We start from the raw sequence: 19,469 nt of genomic DNA, 5'->3' as shown, positions 1-19,469 counted from the left end.
AAACGAAAAGAAAACATGACTAGGAAAAGCACTGCTCTTGTTTGCTGAAACCCACTGAGCAGATTAATGTTCTGAAAAAGCCGGGGCACAGTAGTCCAAACAGCCTCATTCAGCTATTGTACTGTATATTAACAAAATGAGCCCTGAGACAGACGAAACAAAAACATAATTTCAACAGTAAATCTGTTTACCAGTCGTATAATACCAGCACAAATATAATCATTGCAATTCAAAGCAGCTATAGGAAGCCCAGAGTGAACAGTACTCATTGTGATGGACCATCAATACTCCAGACTATGTGCTGCAGCAGCACTTATTAAATAATAGATGTGTTTGGATACCCAAGCTTATCAAGTATCACGGCTTCCGTTAAGGTGATAGTGTGATTAATGCCGCTATAAGCAAAAGCATATCCTTGAGTGGCTCCTCTGTACTCGTGAGAGGCCCACGGTGGCAGCACAGATCTATACAGTGGCCTTCGAGACTCATTTTTTATTTAAATGTTGTGGAATGTTACTGATAGAGACCCACCAATCACATCTGTAAAGATGCCGGCTTGCCGAAAAACAGGTGCCACCTTCTGCTCGTAAATACGCTTTCCACGCTGCTTTCCTCCGCAAGGATTGATGTACACCAGCAGGCTCTTTGGTCGGTTGGCTGCAAAGTGAAGGATAGTCAATGAATTTAATTTCTTTTTTTTCTGACACCAGCTTGATTAGGTTTTCATTAACCAGAGACCTTTTTAAAATTGAACATTCCACCTGTCTGACGCTCAAAAACAGCGCTCAAAAAAATAAATGACACGTCTGCTAAGTGTGAAAGGAGAATGAAGTGATGTAGGAGCACTGCATCACTTTGTGATAAACCTACAAGTGCTGCGATAGGTAATACTAAATGGCTTGTTTAGGGCTGTTGTAGGAGGCTGAATTTGGGAGAAAACAACCGAGATACAGCAGCTGATGCTTTAAAAACGGAATGAAATTAGATCAAATGTAAAGCGAGCAAAAAGGCTCCACATCTTTTGGCAATAAGACAAAAGTTCCAATAGATTACACAAATGGATTGTCAATGAATAGTTTAAAGGTGCATTATGGAGGAGACTTACACTATTAAAGACACACACACACTTCATCTTCACAATGAATGAGGTCAATTTCCTTGAGTTGATTAATCTTGTCAAGCAGAACGTGATGAAGGGGACCGTTTCAGAGGCATTAAACCAAACTTAACGGGATCTTTCAGCCTTTGTGTTTCTGTGCAAAAAGTTATGACTATCTGACTCCTTACAAAGAGCTTTTTGGATAGCCTCTGTTCAAATATAGTTTTATAATTAAACTGATAAACAAGTTCAAATGCAAATAAAATTTTGAAGTGTATTATAAAAATATTAAATGTCTTAAAAGATGGAACTTATATTTTAAGATTTGTTAGACATGAAAATGAAACCTAGAAGCTGAAGCCAGAAAAAAAAACACGCTCCCCCTAGTGGCTGGTTCCAGTATAATGTTTAAGTAGTTGAGATTTTTGGCATTCTGTCCCATCATAGACTTCCAAAACCACAATATAGCAGCAGAACAGTTAATGTTATTTTGTAAACCACAACCTGTTCTCCATACTCTGCTACTTTGGTAGAAATATTAGGTACTATTTGCTGTAAATAACCACTAATATATAATACATGATAATGTTGTGTTATAATAGCCCAACATGCCATCCTACATACATAAATATATAGTCTGGCCATGACCCATTGACAGATTTCAGTCATGGGACAGTCTGCCATACACAGTCAAAGAAGACTCAAATACATCCTTTTTCTAAATAAAGGACTTAAGTACCTCTATCTACTCTTCACTCAAAGAAAAAACCAAGTCTAAATAGTTCAAAGTTGATGGCAAAGCAGTTCCATTTGTATTTTGTCCTTAACAGCTTTTGTTTGTTAAAATAGAATTTACAACCTCTGGTACTGAGGAGCTAAGGGCTAGTCTGAACCAGTTAAGCTAAATTTTATAGCCAGAGCTATGAGACTAGCTTAGAAATCTAAGTAAAATTATACTGCTGTGCATGTCGGTCTAGCTCCAAAGAAGCCTCAGCAGGTCTATTATTTGGCCTGATTAGTTTTGTGTTATGCCAATCACAGTGCTCCATCGTTGGGCCAATCCCAATGCGGTTTGGTGGTGACGCAACAGTGTGGAACAACTAAGATAGCAGCAGTTCATTTGAAATGACTTTGAGATCAAACTCACTAAACTTAGACTTTTCTTTGAGTCAAGAGCAGATAGAGGTACTTAAGTCATTTATTTAGAAAAAAGATATATTTGTGTTTTCTTGGGCATTGTACAGTGGACTGCCCAGTTGACTGACATCCATGGTGGTGAGTATTTTCCGTTGTTTCCATTGCATGCAGAGAGTGGACCGTTAGGAAGACAAGCCTAGATCCCGCCCCACGTAGACATCTGTTTATGGGTCATGGACAGACTATATGCCAGGTTAACTTAAATGTTCTTTAGGATAATAAACCCTTTCATGTCCCTGTTTTTCAGATTAGTTTTATATTTTATTTATTTAATAAAATTAAGAGTATTTTCAAAATAAGCTAGAAGAACTTCACCGTGCTTTACCAAGTGATTGGCCTGATGGACAAAGGGTTAAAACGTGTCTGTGCTTAAAAAGTGCTTGTAATTATTACGCCTCACAGTCGTGTTCCAGTTGTGTCAGATTGGAGGAAAACAAATAAAAATGCTATTTTATTACAAGTTTAACCCTTTCAACAGGCAGCTTTGAGGGTTACACTTGTCTGCGTGCAAAAACAGTCACATCTAGTCTCCACATTTTTCTCACCATCTAAAACTCTTATTGTTCCATAAAATTGTAATTCACTATCAGTTTCAGATGCCAGGAGAATTATATTTTCTTGTGTTTTTATATTTTTATTCAGTTTCTGCTGGATTTCTCTGAGCAGCTAATAAAAAGCCCACAGTTAGTTTGTATTTGTTGAGTAACTGTAGTGACTCTTTTTGATACAGACATGATCGTGTTTGCTAGATAAAGTGTGTGCATGCGTAAAAGAGGTTTTCACCTCTAGCTTAATAAACTTCATTTATTTGTATTTGCCCTCATCTGCACTAAGTGAAGTTTAACAACTTTGTGTGCTTCAGCTTTTATTTTGTTAACTACTTTTGGCAAAAAGCCACAGCTAGAGTCCACCATTAATGATTTATAGTCAATAAACAGTTTGAGTCCAAAGTGCAGCACCATATCTGATGAAAAAAGACATCAGGGAGCACCTACTGAGTAATGACAGCTGCTCATTCGTAACTTGGATCCACTGCTCACAGAGTCCCCGGCTGTCGCAGAGGAACGTCACATCGCTGCACTGCCACTGGTGCTGCTTCATCCGCCGCACGTAGGAAACTGTAAGGAAATAAAAAGATGCATTAAATTAGAAGGTAATACCTCATGTGTGTAAACAGAGGAAATAAAAAGCCTCCAAAGCTTATTTGGTCATAAGTGAACCATCACTTTCTTTCACTTACAGCAACTGCCCTGAAAATGAACCCATGTTTTACTTCCCACCAACGGGGTCAATCACACATGGAAATGACTGAGTAAGACATGATGGAGGAAATCAGTTAAGCGAAGCAAAAAAAAAAGGAAAAAAAAGTGAACATTCATAATGTTTTTAGCATAACATCACTGAAATATTTACATTAAGCAGAAATTCACTCACTAAGCACTTTGACAGCAGATTCACTCAGTAAGCATTTCAAAGTCAAATGATCCCACTAAGCATTTCTTCTCATCAGCTGAAAAACCTGAATTTTCATGGAGGAGCTGCAGTCTGAATCATTAACAGAAGCTGGAGCAAGGCAGGCGGAGCGGGGTTTGAGGTGGGTGTAAAATCACCCTCTAATGGGTTACATCATCAGGATGTTAATGATGGGACGTGTCTTTAAAGCCGCACGCTGTCGCCAAGCAGTCGTGTCAACGTCAACGCCTGTAAAAGCCCACATTAGAGAATTCAATTTTCTAGATCTGGCTGTGATAAATAATTTAAGTCCTTATCTTGTTTGGATGTAATCTAATGACTTCAAATAAAAACTGGCTCTAAAGAGGCAGGTGTTCAGCCATCGGGGACCTGGGGAGGGTTGGTCCTGTTAAAGCCCAGAGAGATGTCTGCAGCTGTTTTAGAGCTAGGGGATTATTTTTGACTGGTGGAACTGGGCTGCGGTCATAGGTGTAACAGGAAGTAAAGATGCTGCATCTTTTCCTAAAAAGGACCTTTTCTTAGCCTAGAAAGCTGGACCGACCGTAGCTGAAGCAAAATGGATTTTGCCCTGCAGGTCGGTCTACCAACACTCCTAAGCAGACCCAAACAGTCTTGTGTTATGCCAATCACAGCGCTCTATCGATTTGATGGGCCAATCACAGCGCTCTATCGATTTGATGGGCCAATCACAGCAGGGTTTCCCCCAGCGCTTTATAAACCTGGCAGCCCACCAGGCTTTGCTTGGCCACCCACCAGGCTAATGTGAAAAACAGCAGCAGAACGTGTGCAACCCCCACCCCCGCTCTCACGGAGGAGCGCTGCGGGATGGAGCGTGACCCCCACCCCCACCCCCTCTGACGGCTGAATCCGCCAGGCTTAACTCATTTTCTGGGGGAAACCCTGCACAGTTCTTTATCAGTTTGGTGGTGCAATGAGTGGAACAACTGAGATGAAGATGCCTTTGAAACGGCTTTGGTATCAACTTTGGACTTTCTAGACATGGTCTTTTTGAGTGAAGAGCAGATAGCAGTACAGGCTAATGCATTTTATGAATTCAAGAGTAACTTTTTCTACCTGTGAATGCGTAGGGAACAAACTGAGACGATTCCTTATTCTTTTTCTGAGTCCTCCTCATCTGTGGTTGGTCCTCGTCTTCTGGCTTGTGGACAGCCACAATTTCACTTACAGGAACAGCATGGCTGAGATCTGAAAGACATTCACTTAGTCAAATGCACTATCAAAAATTTTTCAGTTTGGCTAAAGTATAAACTAGGAAACACATTAAAATGTATTAATTAAAAATCTAAACTGTTATTTATTGTTATACAACCAAACAACAATATAGTCATGATAATATCTTTTGACAGCTGTAGTACATAAGAAACCCCACAAGATCACCTTTATTATGTATTGTAAGCAGCCTGCAACACTTTGACCATTACACCTACAAGGGCCATAAAGGACTTGCACTGTCACAAGCCCAGCTGCTGTAACTACCTGTAGCTGCCCCATCGCTAGGGCTCTGCAAACAGCTGAGAGGCGGCGACTGTGTTTTTAAAGAAAACAAACTCTGAGCCAATTCAAGCTGCGGTTCGCAGATGGTTAAATACAGAAAATGAAGTTTAAACTTCTTAGTAAACAATTTAGATGCTGGTGAGAAAAAAAAAGCTAATGAAACTCTAAGGCCAGACTGTGCTACAGTTTTTCTGCTGCATCACTATGAACTCTGGCTCCAAATGCAGTCACATCCAAAAATTAGCAACATTTCTTCCTGATGAAAATGATGAAAGCATCACACACGAGCTTTACCTGATCCTAACTTAAAGTCCCATTAGTCATCATCACTCACTCGTGATATTACATCTCTGCATTTGACCCATCCTTGTAGCGAGTGGCGAGCTGCAGTTGTGCCTGTGTTTGGGAACTATTTGGTGGTTTAAGTCCCCGGTCCAACCCCTTACAGCTGAGTGTCAAGCAGGGTGGCATTGGGTCCCATTTTAAAACCTTTAGTATGACCCAACCGTGGATTTGAACCCCAACCTCCCAGTCCCAGGGTAGACAATCTTACCATAGGACCACTGAGAAGGATCGATGTACTTGATCTGAGAAATTATGTCTAATGTTTGGTTTTAATATTTATCTGTGCTACATAGTTTCTGCTTCAGTTTAAATGAATCTACATTTATTTTTGGAGTTTTCTCCTATTTTAAGTGGTAATGGTTACATTTTTACTGTTTGTGGTCTTTGTACAGTTTTGAGGGTGTATTTTCATATGATGCAATCCATTAACATATTTGAGAGAGGACAATAAGAGGAATTAATCTGATAAAACCACGACAGCCAGTAAATCCTTGTTTCCAAGATTTGCTGTAAATCTTGTAATAATTCAACAACAATAGTGACCAAAAGAACACATTTAAAACTTGACTTTTATGTGAGTAATATTAACTCACAATAAGCTTAACTGACCCCTTCACCCCATCACTCACAGGCCCTGAAGCCTCTCCTGCAAAATGAATTCAGCCGATCTGGTGAAATGGATGGGAGGGAGGCATGGCATGCAATTTTTCTCCTGGGAGTGCGAGAGAATAAGATTTCATTTCTTTCTCAAATAAAGATGATATGCCACGCTGGTATGAATAACTTTGTGGCCATCGACATTCACATTTTGACGAATGGGAATAAGACTTATGGGTTCGTGGGTAATGGTTTTCTTTTAAAGGAAGAGAAAAAACCAAAGAAAAAACTGTGCTTTATTCCAACTACTTGGAAAATGTTCTCACGTGCTCTGCTCAACTGATCGCTGATGTTGAGTGACAATTTAAAATGATCCTTTCAATGTGATTGTAAATCTAAATAAGGACAAGATATCACAAAATCTGAACTAAACCTCAGTAATTTCTCAATGACGGGGTTAAAGTGGTTTATTTTGGCTAAGAACGTGTAAAAAGGCAAGAGTTACTTTTATGTATCTGATCGTCACTTATATCCATCCCTCCACTGATGTCTCATAAAAGAGGCGAACGGTGCAGTGTTCGTTTAGATTTTAATAACAGCATGAGAGGGTTATAATGAGCTATCTAGACTAACTAAAAAGCAAGCTGCATAAAATTAAATCAGAAAGATTTGATAGAAATGACAAAATCACTCAGTCCTGAACAGATCATTCACAGCTCAGCCTGAGTGATGTTTTTGTAGCTTTAATTCACACAATTTAAGATTTAAAAAGGTTCTGTTATGTTACCCACTGTTTACGCTTCCCGGCAAAAAACGTCTAACAACTGGCTTTAGGTTATTTCCAACACTGGGCTCATATCTTATTTATTGTTAAATGTAATCCCATGTTAAACAGGTTTGTAGGATTTCCTTCTTCCACCTTCAGAATTTTGCTAAGAGCATCTTTTCCAGGAGTGATGCTGAAAAACTAGTCCATGCATTTATTACCTTTAGACCGGATTCTTGTAATTCACTGCTATCAGGAAGTCCACAGACTGTAGTTAAAAGTCTCCAGCTTGTCCAAAATGCTGCAGCTAGAGTTCTGATAAGAATTAAAAAGAGAGATCATATATCTCCTGTCTTAGCTTCCTTTCATTGGCTGCCTGTTAAATTCAGAATAGATTTTAAGGTCCTTCTTCTCACATATAAAGCTCGTAATAATCAAGCTCCATTATGACCTGATTGTTCCATACGTTCCTAACCGAGCACTTTGCTTTCAAACTGCAGGTTTACTGGTGGTTCCTAGAATATCTAAAAATTAGGATGGGAGGCAGATCTTTTAGCTATCACGCTCTTCTCTTTTGGAACCAGCTCTCAGCCTTAGTCCGTGAGGCAGACACCTTGTCTACTTTTAAGACTAGCCTTAAAACATTTTTATTTGATAGGGCCTATGGTTAAAATCTGATGTTAGCCTCAATCTGGACAAGTGGGGGAGTACAGGGAGGTGGAGTGTACAGTCGGTAAAGACGGCTCTCCCTTGCCCTACCTCCAACATGCCTCCATCTAAAAGGCTAGGTTATCCAGAGTTATCTCTGTCGTTATGCTGCTATAGGCTTAGACTGCTGGAGGATACACTGACCACTTTTCACACTCGACTACTTTCTTCTACAATTTGCTCTTAAACTGCATTATTTCCTGCTATTTCAGCTGTTAACTCTAAGTGTTTTTCCTCCTCAGAAGAAGCTACAATGGTGTCCTACTACTACTACTACATTAGGTATATATGCTGTGTGTGTGTGGGTGTTGGCGTGTGCGTGCCTGCTCGATCCCCAGTGAGTCGTGGAGGATGGCTGCTTATACTGAGCCAGGATCCTCTGGAGGTTTCTTCCTGTCAAAAGGGAGTTTTTCTCTCTACTGTTGCTACATGCTTGATTAGTATGAGGATTGCTGTATAGTCACTGACACTAGTCAGTGACTCCATGCAATCTGCTGGGTTCCTTATATAAAGAAACCTTTTACTGATTGGCTTAATGAACTGAACTGTATTGGAAGTGCCTTGAGACGACTCTTGTCGTGATTTGGTGCTATATAAATAAACTGAATTGAATCTTGTTAATTCTTCAGCTTCTTTTACTGTTTTATTAGATTTAGTAACATTATCTTCATCTAACTGCTCATCAGATCAACTGGAGGCCTTCTTTGCTCTAAACAGAAGCCTAGTGTGCGATGAAACACGCTTGGTGTGTGTGTGTGCGTGCGTGCGTGCGTGCGTGCGTGCGTGCGTGTGTGTGTGTGTGTGTGTGTGTGTGTGTGTGTGTGTGTGTGTGTGTGTGTGTGTGTGTGTGTGTGTCTGCTCTGTCTTCTCGATCCCCAGTGAGTCGTGGAGGATGGCTGCTTATACTGAGCCAGGATTCTCTGGAGGTTTCTTCCTGTTAAAAGGGAGTTTTCCTCTCCACTGTCGCTGTATGCTTGCTTAGTATGAGGATTGCTGTAAAGTCACTGACACTAGTCAGTGACTTGATGCAATTTGCTGGGTTCCTTATATAGGACACATTATTTCTGATTGGCTTAATGAACTGTGAATTGGAATGTTTATTATGTGAAGTGCTTTGAGACGACTCTTGTCGTGATTTGGCGCTATATAAATAAAACTGAATTGAATTGAATTGGTTTGATATCTTGACTTTTCTTCAGAAACTGTTGTTACAGGGGAATTCCTATCCTTTTTCCTGTCATGTTGGCTTTTTTAAATGGACAATCTCCTGGTTCCTGTCCTCACATTCATGAAAGAGGTGCTGTAAAAAATGACCACCAACATGAGTGTTGATGCACTGTGTGACCCAGACTTTTTTCTTTTGGAGTCAGAGGAAATTAAGAGGCCGTAATATTAAACAGTGCTTCCTCTGGCTTTGTGATTGAGACATTTGAGTGAAATTATCCTTGTATCCAGTTTGTGCTGAATGTCTGTAAGGTGAAATTACTCCCATACCCAGCTTATTTAAGTTCCATATTTGTCTTATAAAAGCCTTTAATTTGAGCTGCTAGCATTCCCGTCTCCACCTGTGGTGTGCACTCTCCCCGTTGTGCGTACATATGGAGACGACACGTGACTGACAAAATAAAACATGGATCAGCTGTTTGTGTGCTTTGTGATACTGGTGGCTGGGATAACCTGCTATGACAGCATCCTTTCCACTGATTTGTGAAAACTGTTTCTCATTTCTAATCTGTCTCTAAAACTGTCTTCTGAAGGTTTCAAGTGTATTATTCTGCAAACAGGAGCTAGTATCTAGATAATTTGATAAAAGTATGAAACTGGAAACATTCACTCCTCCAATAACCCCACTGTGCATTTGCACGCGCGCATGCGCGCACACACACACATGCGAGCAAACACACACACACACACATTCCTAGCTGAGTGCAGTCCCTGAGCTACATGCTAAGCCCTCGGCTGTACGAGGCAGATCCGCTCTGCTTTGCTCTGACATACTTTTCTTTGTGCTTGAAAAGAATCAGCACTGGCAGTGAGGTGGTGTTTGTTGCCTATTCAAACTGCAGGCCTCAAAGTGGTGCTATGAGCCCGAGAGGTCTGCTATCTGCCAAAAGTCAGCTTTTCAGGGAACGGAGGGGAGCGGAGCTTCATTTTCCTGTGTCTGAGTATTCCTCAGCATGTGGAGGACAGTAATGTTATGTTACAACAGAACTTGGCTTACACCTGAGAACTGGTGTGTACATGTACCTCTTGGACTCTGCAAGCTGCAGTGAGTGTAATATTAGAATAAATGCTCCTTTATGAAATGTTCAAATGAAAACGACCAGTTCTGATCTAAAAAATATGTCAGGGTCTATATTTCAAAGCAGGGGTGGGGAATCCTGGTCCTTTGAGGCCTACTATTCTCCATGTTTTTGTTGTTTCCCTGCTTCAGCTCACCTGATTTTAATCAGCAGGTAATGAACAGGCTTCTGCGGAGCTTAATGAGTGCTGGAGCAGGGAAACATCTAAACCATGCTGGATAGCAGCCATTGAGGACCAGGGTTACCAAGCCCTCATATAAAGAAACCATTTGGGCCACCAGCTGACTCGATTCTGTAAGAAGGGCTTTAACGCTTCTACTTGTTGTGGTTTTAAAGACATGTCCAAGTAATTTAGAAAAAAGGAAAGAGCCGCAGCGAACTCCGCTTTAGTCGCCATGTTTATGACAAACTCGGCGTTATGGTGTGTAACGTACGCAACTCAGCGCTGATTGGCTCGGGTAGATTTCTCACGGGGTGGTGTTATTTGAACCACACAGCAGAAGCTCCTCCAGACTTGTGTTATTTGTGGAGCTGAAACATCCATGTTGCAGAGAAAATGGAGTTAGTAGTATTAGTGGGGGCTTGGTATTGTTTTATATTGGTATCAGAAATTAAGAGTTATTTCTGACGGTGCACATCAAAAATTGGTAAAACAGCTAAAATCAAACATCCCTAAAAAACCTTCAATACTTTGTATGGACTGCTTCATAACAAAGTAAGCCATACATTTTTAAATTCTTCTATCATGTTTAACAAATGTTTTATCAAATAATAAGGATAATCAATATGTGAATTGTCCACAAAATCTCAACACAAGCAATTAGATGACAACTTGTGTCAGAATCTTTTAAAGGTGATCACTTTGCTACCTCAGCTGCCTCTGGTTGGTCCCTTTAAATTACCAAAATAAAATTTTTCATTAAAATTACAAAACCACTGCATCAAAAGAACTTAAATTAGCGTGAAGTGATAAACTGATTAAACAAACTACAAGACAAGACTTCCTTTTACATTTTAAACAAATATGGTGGTTTTTATAGGTAACGTGTTGAAAATGTTAAGCTTGTTCCCAACCTGCTTCTTCTGCTTACAACAAACCACAAAGACACAGACAGGTTTCTGATGACAATCCAGCATTCATATCAAATCTTTCATATCAGATCTGAGTTCCTTGTTGCATACTCGAGAGTTTAAGTGGCCGAACACAATCCTCTCTCATCAACCCAAAAGCAAAACAATGGCACATAGTGGAAAGATTCAGATCACCAACACTGTCTTCGATCTCGACACCTTGCGGATCTGCGTGTTTGCACATGAGATTTTGTGTTTATCTTTGGGCATATGATAATGATATTTCCGACAACGCGCCACCCGGCCTCGCCTTCTTTCAGTCGTCTGACAACAACAAGCTGTCACCATATTCACATTCAGCTGTTGTTCTCTGCACCTCTCCCTGTACGCAGCGGATCAGTTTGTAATCCCTTTATTGTTGCTGCAGTTTGGTTCTGACAGTGTGTTAGAGGACACGCTGCTGCAAGCTTAAGGAAGTGTTTCTGTGCTGTTTTTTTTATGCCACTCTTATTTTGCTTTTACATATTGCACTTCAAACCACACGTAAACACGAGCGCGACAACTGTGACGAGAGTTAACACAGGCTGCAAAACTGAAAAAGCTGCTTGTGCTGTTGAGAAAAGGCGTTCCAAAAAGCAGTGGGCTAAAATTGCAGAACTCTGAAGCCCATAATCATGCTGGTTTAATTAACTTTAGGTGTAGTGTTAACCTCATTAATAATTGCAATCCATGCAAGCAAGGATTGTAGGAGGTGCCAACATAAGTTTTCTCGAACTCCAGCTGTCGCCTACTGGCAGTGTTTGTTTGCCTGCATCTCTCTCTCTCTCCCTCTGCAGCCGTCTCTCAATGTACAGACAGGCCTGTGCATTGAGCACCAGCTTTAGATTACAAAGCACAGATCTGCCTGGGTACACATGGCAGTGAGCTGTCAAACAAGACGTGTGGATTTCTCCCAGGCACAATGGTGTTGTGGAGCCAAGGCTTAGGCAAACAGATGGAGAAGAAAGGACAGCCAATGTAGAAGGTAAAGCAAGAAAACAAAGACACCAGAGGTGGAACAAAACCACACGCACACTTTGCCAAAAGTTCTAGTCGGTGGAAGTCATGAATTTGGAAAGCAGAACACAGTCTGGTTTCCTTTGTTGTAAATTTGAAGTAAGAGATTGTTCACGCAGTTCAAGTCATTATTTTGTCAACACTTACCTTCACACCTCCTGCATGAACTGGTATCTCGGGGGACGTTTAACCTCCTGGGACAAGACCTTTTGTTTGGGTTAAAGTTTTAATAATTCAGCTACTTATTTGGGAATAGTAATGAACTGATGTATCGATTGGTTGATATATTGGGCATTTATTTGCCAATTCACATATCGACATTGGTCGATATGCCTCTTTATGCATGCTGTTCCACTGCTCCAACACACATGATTACCCATTCAGCATCTCCTCAAGCTCTACTGAAGCCTGTCGATCAGACCAGTCACAGGTGTTGAAGCAGAGTTCCTTGAAGTAAGAAAAGGTAGTCAGTGCAGATTGCACCATCATAATTAGGTAAATTGAGAAAAAACAAGACTTTTAAAAGCTTGCTATCTTTTCTAGACCCTTTAGGACACATGTGTCAGACACAAGGCCTGGCCCGCAGAGCATTTGTAAGTGGCCCGCAAGATAAATATCAAAAATATATTAAAACTGACCAGCTGGCCGATTTTACCCCAAAGACTTCAACTCCCATGATGCTTTGCGGCGTTAGCGCAGAGCCGAAGTGCCCACTCCTTTGTGTTTTTTCCAGCGTCTGCTGCCGGTCCCTTCAGCTCCGCTGTCTCGGACAAAAAAACTAAACACTCCTCTCACTCAGCGCAGTTTACTCAGCTATTTGCCGATGTTGAAGCCCAGAAACTGAGATTTTAACAGCTCAGTAATGTGTTCACGACTGAAAGAGAACGTTTTTCAACTAACTTCCAGACAGAGCTGATATAACTCCAGCGAGCAGCGACACGCTCAAATCAGCAGGACTCTGTGGCTGCTGTAGTTTTTATTTTTCCTCCCCGACACATAACAACGTGGTCGAGCTGCTTAGACGCTCTCCATGTTCATCAGCACAAACCTATGTGAGCACCTGTTGTCATCTACTGTTGTCATTATTATGATGAAGATGAACAAAACAACAGGAGTCTCCTCAGCTCAGAGCTCAACCCCATGATGCAGGTATCTGGCTGGAACAGGTGAGCTTCACAGTAAATCAGTGGAGCAAACTGAGCTTTAAATATTTTGGTTTTATTCTCTTGTTCTGCTCCAAAACATGAAAGTTAACAGGTGAGATGTTGCATTTTAAATTAAGATAAAATTAAATTTTTATTTTGTTGTTGGCCCATGAGAAAAGATTTTACCTACAGTATAACAGGAAGCGGAAGAGCTGCAGATAGATGAATAGAATAGAAAATCCCTTCATTGTTCCTCAGTGGGGAAAGCTAGACGTCACAGCAGCGATGACACGTATTACAGGAAGAAAAAAGGAGAATAAAAAATAAGAAAAATGAACAAATAACAATAAACATAAATCCTGAATAGATTTTAAAAATGCTAAATATACCACAAGTAATGAATACCACTGATGCCTTTTATTTAAAATTGACTTGCTCGTGTGTAATTGGATTACTCCACATCCATCCATCCATCCATCGTCTGAACCCGCTTTGTCCATGTAGGGTCACGGGGTTGCTGGTGCCTATCTCCAGCGGTCAATGGGCAATCAGGCGGGGTACACCCTGGACGGAGAGCCAGTCCATCGCAGGGCAACACAGGACAAACAATCATGCACACACACACTCACACCCAAGGACAATTTAGACAGACCATTTAACCTAACAGTCATGTTTTTGGACTGTGGGAGGAAGCCGGAGTACCCGGAGAGAACCCACACATGCACAGCGAGAACATGCAAACTCCATGCAGAAAGATCCCAGGCTGGGAAAGGAACCCAGGACCTTCCTGCTGCAAGGCAACAGCTCTAACCACTGCGGCACTGTACAGCCCGATTACTCTACATTCAGTTTTAATGCAAAAATAAGTTTGTTTCCAAATTAAAAGGTTCAAAAGTGCATATATGTTGAAAAAGAAAATGTGCAAATTTGCCATCACTTTTTCAAAAAAATATTAAGTTTGGCCTGCGACTTTGTCCCAGATTTTCATTTCGGCCCAATGTGAATTTGAGTTTGACACCCCTGCTTTAGGAGGTGGGAGGAGTTGTCTACTGTGTCTCCTGTCCTAATGCTGTAACAGTAGATCATTCAGAACATGAGTGTTGCTGCTTCATCTGCAAGGTCAGCTCAGCCTGGAGGGGTATAAATCCAGTTCCTCCTGCTCAGTGACTTGACAGCATTGTTGTAACAAGTCATAATTGAAACAAGTATTACAGCCACACCTTCGAAGACTCTTAAGTTATACAATTTCATACCTTTCTCTGCTTTGTATCTATAAAGGCAAGTAAAACAGATAAAAACTACTTACACAAATAATGAGGAAGGTAGAGCATATTTGGGCAGCAAAACACCAGGGATGTGTATGTAAGATCAACCAGAGTTTCTCCTCCTGTTCGCGTACTCTAGTGTGTGCAGTACAACCTCCCAAGCTGGAAGACCGTGATCCTGTCTCTCAGGGCTTCTGACTGAATGATGTCCTAGTCCAAATCTCTTCAACATCAAGCAGTGACATGTATTAATTCTGTCTTAGCCAAACTCTCAAGGCCATACTTATGTATGCAAAATCCTTCCAGCATCTTTGACACTTGTTTGTCACACCTCAGTGAAAATTTGCCAGAAACTTTAGAAAATATAAGACCTGTCATGTTGGTGTCACGCTTCATGTGCTGGGATTAACTTTCAAATGAAGAAGCATAAATGCTGTGCAGGTAACTGATGAGGAAAACAGAGAGCAAATTATCAGCTAAACCATCAGTTTGGTACCAAGTTTGACCCCCTTGTTGTCTCCAAAACCACTCTAACTCCTTAAGGAATGAATTCAACAAGATGTTGGAAATGAGCCACGGAGGTTCTGGTCCGTATTCGTATGACATAATCTTACAGTTACATCCATGAAGTGAATTTTCTGTTTCACCACGTCCTACGGCTTCTGGACTGGACTGAGATCTGGTGACTGTGGAACCCGGAGTCCTGTGAGCTCATTGTCATGTTCTAGATACCACTTAGAGATGATCTGAGCTTTGTGACATGGTGCATTATCCTGCTGGAAACAGGAACAAGGTGATGGGTCTATGTGGTCATAGAGGGATGGACATGGTCAGCAATAATAATCAGGTAGGCTGTGGAGTTTAAACCAGAGTCAGGTGATACTGAGGGGTTCCTACACCATTACACCACCAGCAACACCCGGAGCCATTGATACAAAGGAGGATGAACCCGTTCCAGCCCATCTGCCACCAACATGCATGAGTACTCTGGTGTTCAGTTAAAACATCAACAAGTCGTCGTCATTATGTCCAGATGCTTAAATGATCTATGATGTGTGGATTAGCTATTTCTGCTAAACAAGCAATTCAACACATGCACCTAATAAAGTGGCTGGTGATTGGATAAAATTCCACACAGCAGAAAAGGAAACCTTTATAAAGGTCAATATTCCACTTGCTGTGGGGGTTAAGAAATGAAGCATGTCGTGTTTGGGAAGTAATAAAAGCAACAAAGGAAGATTCCAGTCACCGCTCTACGCAGGAAAGTTACTCAGTAACTGTTCTGACGCTCTGAAACTACATATTAACATGAATGTGTCTCGTTAGCCATTTAATTCTGAGTTCTTGGAAATCAATGTGACACAATTATCATGTAAACGCTTTATTTACTGGCTAAGAGTCTGATTCCTTATTCCACTGTAAACTGACCTGCTCTTGTCACAGCGATCACCATGGGGATTTGATGAAGCCACGTTGAACATTGACTCAATAAAGGGAAGTCTTTATGGCAGGTTATTATAGGGCACTTGATACCACTTTGGGGAAGGTCAATAGCTTGGTTTGAACTGAAGTGTGTGCGGCCAGCTGTAATCACTCCACTCAATAGGCTGCGGTAATTGCAGACCGAGGAGCCCGTCTAATGTGGGTGGACAAACAACCGGCGTGAGGGAAGGGGAGAGAAGAACGTCTAGATTAAATGGGAATAGGCTGATGGAAAGGGTATAAAGTCTTTGGAAGGTTGTTTCACAATGTTGTGCATGCTGGAATTTCAGCTTACTTAAACATCTGGCTGAGATAAAACAACTGGTATTTAGAAAACATTGGTTCCAAAAAAGTCAAAGACTGAACATTCTACATAAGTCACAAAGCTCAAACGGTTGCAGCAGAAGTCAAACATGATCAATCATCTATTTTAGGTGTAAAACTCACTAAATGTGTAGCTTTTATTTAGTTATGAAACTTAATTTTTTCAATGATGCACAAAAAAGTAATTATCCAATACTGGACTGCTGTAAAACACACTAACAAATAGTTTTGTATGCCATCTGTGTTTGGCTAGCTGTAACAATGAAACTGGTAAAAATTCCAAATATCTTAATGAACCCCAGGGCATTTGGGAAAAATATCCTGTGGCCTGATAAGTCACAAGTACAATTTTATGGAAGGTTTAAGTCTTGTTACACTTGAGATAAAAGTTACAGTACATTTTATAATAAAGTGCAAAAGACAAAATCAGGAAATAAAATCAGTAAAATCAAAAGGAGCATCCTTAAAAGCCAGGGAATAAAAGTGAGTTTTTAAATTCTCCAAAGCTTTGCTGCTTAAAGGAGCAACAAGTCCAAATTCTACTGTGAAAAAATCAATAAACAGTCTAATGTCTCAAGGTTACATGGAAACATATTTCATTCTCAGCTGACTGGGGCCTTCTCAGTGTTTCTCCTTCCAAAAAAACATGCAAAAGTAGTAACTGTTTACAGTCAGTGAGATGTGAGGTCGCTGAGTACGCATGAGCTAACGCTGTAGTGCCAACATTTGTAATTTGACACCAGCAGGCAAAAAAGCTCCAGGATTGTTTCTAGAACCAAAGCCAGTAAACAGGAGAGACACATGAGTAATTTAGTGTACGTACCCCTAAGAAGCCACAATGTCCTTTTGATTTACTTTAATACTGGGTAAAGAATATGTCTGTGAAGGTTCTCAGTCATCCAGGTCATTGTAGTCTAATGAGCTTTGAAAGAAAAGCGTCTGGACTTCTTTGAGTTGCTTGAAGACGTTTCACCTCTCATCCGAGAGTAAATCTGGGTAAAGAAGGCTAAAGGCTAACAGTAAGCTAACAATGCTAATGGTGAATAAAAACCAATGTTCTAAAAATATCTCAAGCTACTTTTTCAATAACCAACCACGTGATATGGCAGTGAAATGTGTGTATGTGAAGTGAATGAGTGGACCATGGCATTACTTTAACTATACTAATATACTATAACAGAAGGCTAACGGAAAGACAGTAGACAACTCATCCTTGTTTGTCATCTAGAATCTTCTGGCGCTGATCAAGCCTGACCTGCCAGACTCCTCTGTTTAATTCTGCACAGAGAAAGGGTCTGGGAATTCTCCAATTCAAATAACCCCACCCCGTGAGATTTCTAACCGAGCCAATCAGCACTGAGTAGCGTACGTCACACACCATAACGCCGAGTTTGTCGAACATGGCAACTGAAGCGGAGTTCGCTGTGGCTCTTTCCTCTGTTCTAAATGACTTGAACACGTCTTTAAAGCAACAAGTAGAAGCGCTAAAAGCCTTTCTTCTAAAGAAAGATGTTTATGCTGTCGCCAGACTCCATTTTTGACTACAGCTAAAAAAAAACTACAGCGTCGCGGACGTCCCACACAGCGACGTTCAGTTTCCCATAAACAACGAAGACAGCGGCGGAGTTCGCTGCGGCTCTTTCCTCTGTTCTAAATGACTTGAATGTATTTAAAACCAAAACAGGTAGAAGCGCTAAAAGCCTTTCTTCTTCTAAAAAAAAAAAAGATGTTTGCGCCGTTGCAGACTATTTTTTTTTTTTACTACAGCTAGTAAACCACAGCGTCGCGCGGTACAGTTGGCATTTCCGTCTTTTTTCTGATTGGTTATTGTTGAACTGCCTAGTCCCGCCCCTTAAGTGCCTCTCTGCCTGTGAGTTACCAGACTTTCTCTGTGCAGAATTTAACAGAGGACGAGTCTGGCAGGCCAGGCTAGCGTTGATCCACGACTGGCAACACCTATGGTCAATGGCAGTGAGAAAGGGATTTTTTGCTTAGAAAAATAGACTGCAGTAACTTTTAACTACAGGATGTCATACTCACTTAATTCATACATACTGCACCTTTAAGGACCCGAATGATTTACTGAAACTAATGGAACCATGAATTATGTTCACCATCAGAAAACCCTAAAGGAGAGTGTCTGACTTTTGACCTTTAACTGAGTGTTGATGCAGGAACACCCTCCAATATGACTGACTACCAGTTAACAAAAAGTACTGAATGCAGTTGTTGCCAAGATGTCACGGCCAGTTAGGTTTAGGGGTCAACTACCTTCCTTCAACCTATAAGCAGAAAGCAAAACTACTAAAAACATCAAAATCCGTTCAAGTCGCCATAAATAAATAAATGTTGTTTCAAACACTTGTGGACTTAAGAATGTGATGTAAATCATCCTGTGCCTAGTGGTGTGTATCTCTTCACAGAGGCAAAGCATTCATTACAAAATATGCAAAACTTTATTTTTGCATGGCTGCTGGGATGTGATGTCAGACTTGATGTCAGTGAAGGTGGACAAACGGGATGAGATAGCATTTTTCTATTGAATTTAATCACGTTTTTAAATATATGTTAAATAGATTCAAGCTGTTTTTTAATCTTTAATAAAAGGCAGCTGTAGCTAACAGAGCTAGAACACGGCTGAAAGCCCACCTGTGACCTGTTTCTGACGGAGTACAGACTAAACTACAGCATGTGCATGATCCTGATAAGGACAGTGAAAAGAAAAACCAGTTGCTTTATAGTTATTTTTGTAAAAGTAACACAAGGTTACATTGAATGAAGGTCAGTCGGGTGCTGAGAGGATAAAGGCTTTAACACAAAGCTACAAACACATAAAACTAGTAATTGTTCTTTCTCCACATAAAAAGCCTTCTGTTTTCCTTACCTGCTTGAGGAATGAGAGGGATTCTATTCTTGCTTTCCTTAATTTCCTTCCATGTAAGAACAGCGCGTGACAGAGCAACTTCTACCTGTCTGTTCTTCAGGAAAAGCTTCGATGATATTAGCGAGGGTTGTTCCTCCATGTTTTCGTCCCGAACTCTCGTTAATTACACCGTCCCGACATTACTCACGACCAGCGTAACTACTGAACGCACTCAGCAGCGTCTGCCTTGCGGTGGTGGC

At 40.8% G+C, this 19,469-nt stretch overlaps 1 protein-coding gene across 2 annotated transcripts in view; it reads right to left on the bottom strand.

The window, feature by feature from the left end:
- cerk (ceramide kinase) overlaps window positions 1-19,469 on the bottom strand; it is a 59,744-nt gene extending 40,275 nt beyond the window's left edge. For both annotated transcript variants that reach the window (XM_015956699.3, XM_070549047.1), the window contains exons 1-4: window positions 19,231-19,469; window positions 4,844-4,975; window positions 3,292-3,414; window positions 532-657 (exon numbers count right to left, since the gene is read on the bottom strand). In XM_015956699.3, coding sequence (XP_015812185.3) covers window positions 532-657; window positions 3,292-3,414; window positions 4,844-4,975; window positions 19,231-19,369 — 520 coding nt within the window. In that variant the 5' untranslated portion in view covers window positions 19,370-19,469. The remainder of the gene's footprint in view (window positions 1-531; window positions 658-3,291; window positions 3,415-4,843; window positions 4,976-19,230) is intronic.

The sequence above is a fragment of the Nothobranchius furzeri genome, chromosome 1 (assembly GCF_043380555.1).
Source record: "Nothobranchius furzeri strain GRZ-AD chromosome 1, NfurGRZ-RIMD1, whole genome shotgun sequence".
Taxonomy (NCBI): domain Eukaryota; kingdom Metazoa; phylum Chordata; class Actinopteri; order Cyprinodontiformes; family Nothobranchiidae; genus Nothobranchius; species Nothobranchius furzeri.
The sequence above is the reverse complement of the archived record's forward strand: the minus strand, read 5'-3'. Positions and strand labels throughout refer to the sequence as shown.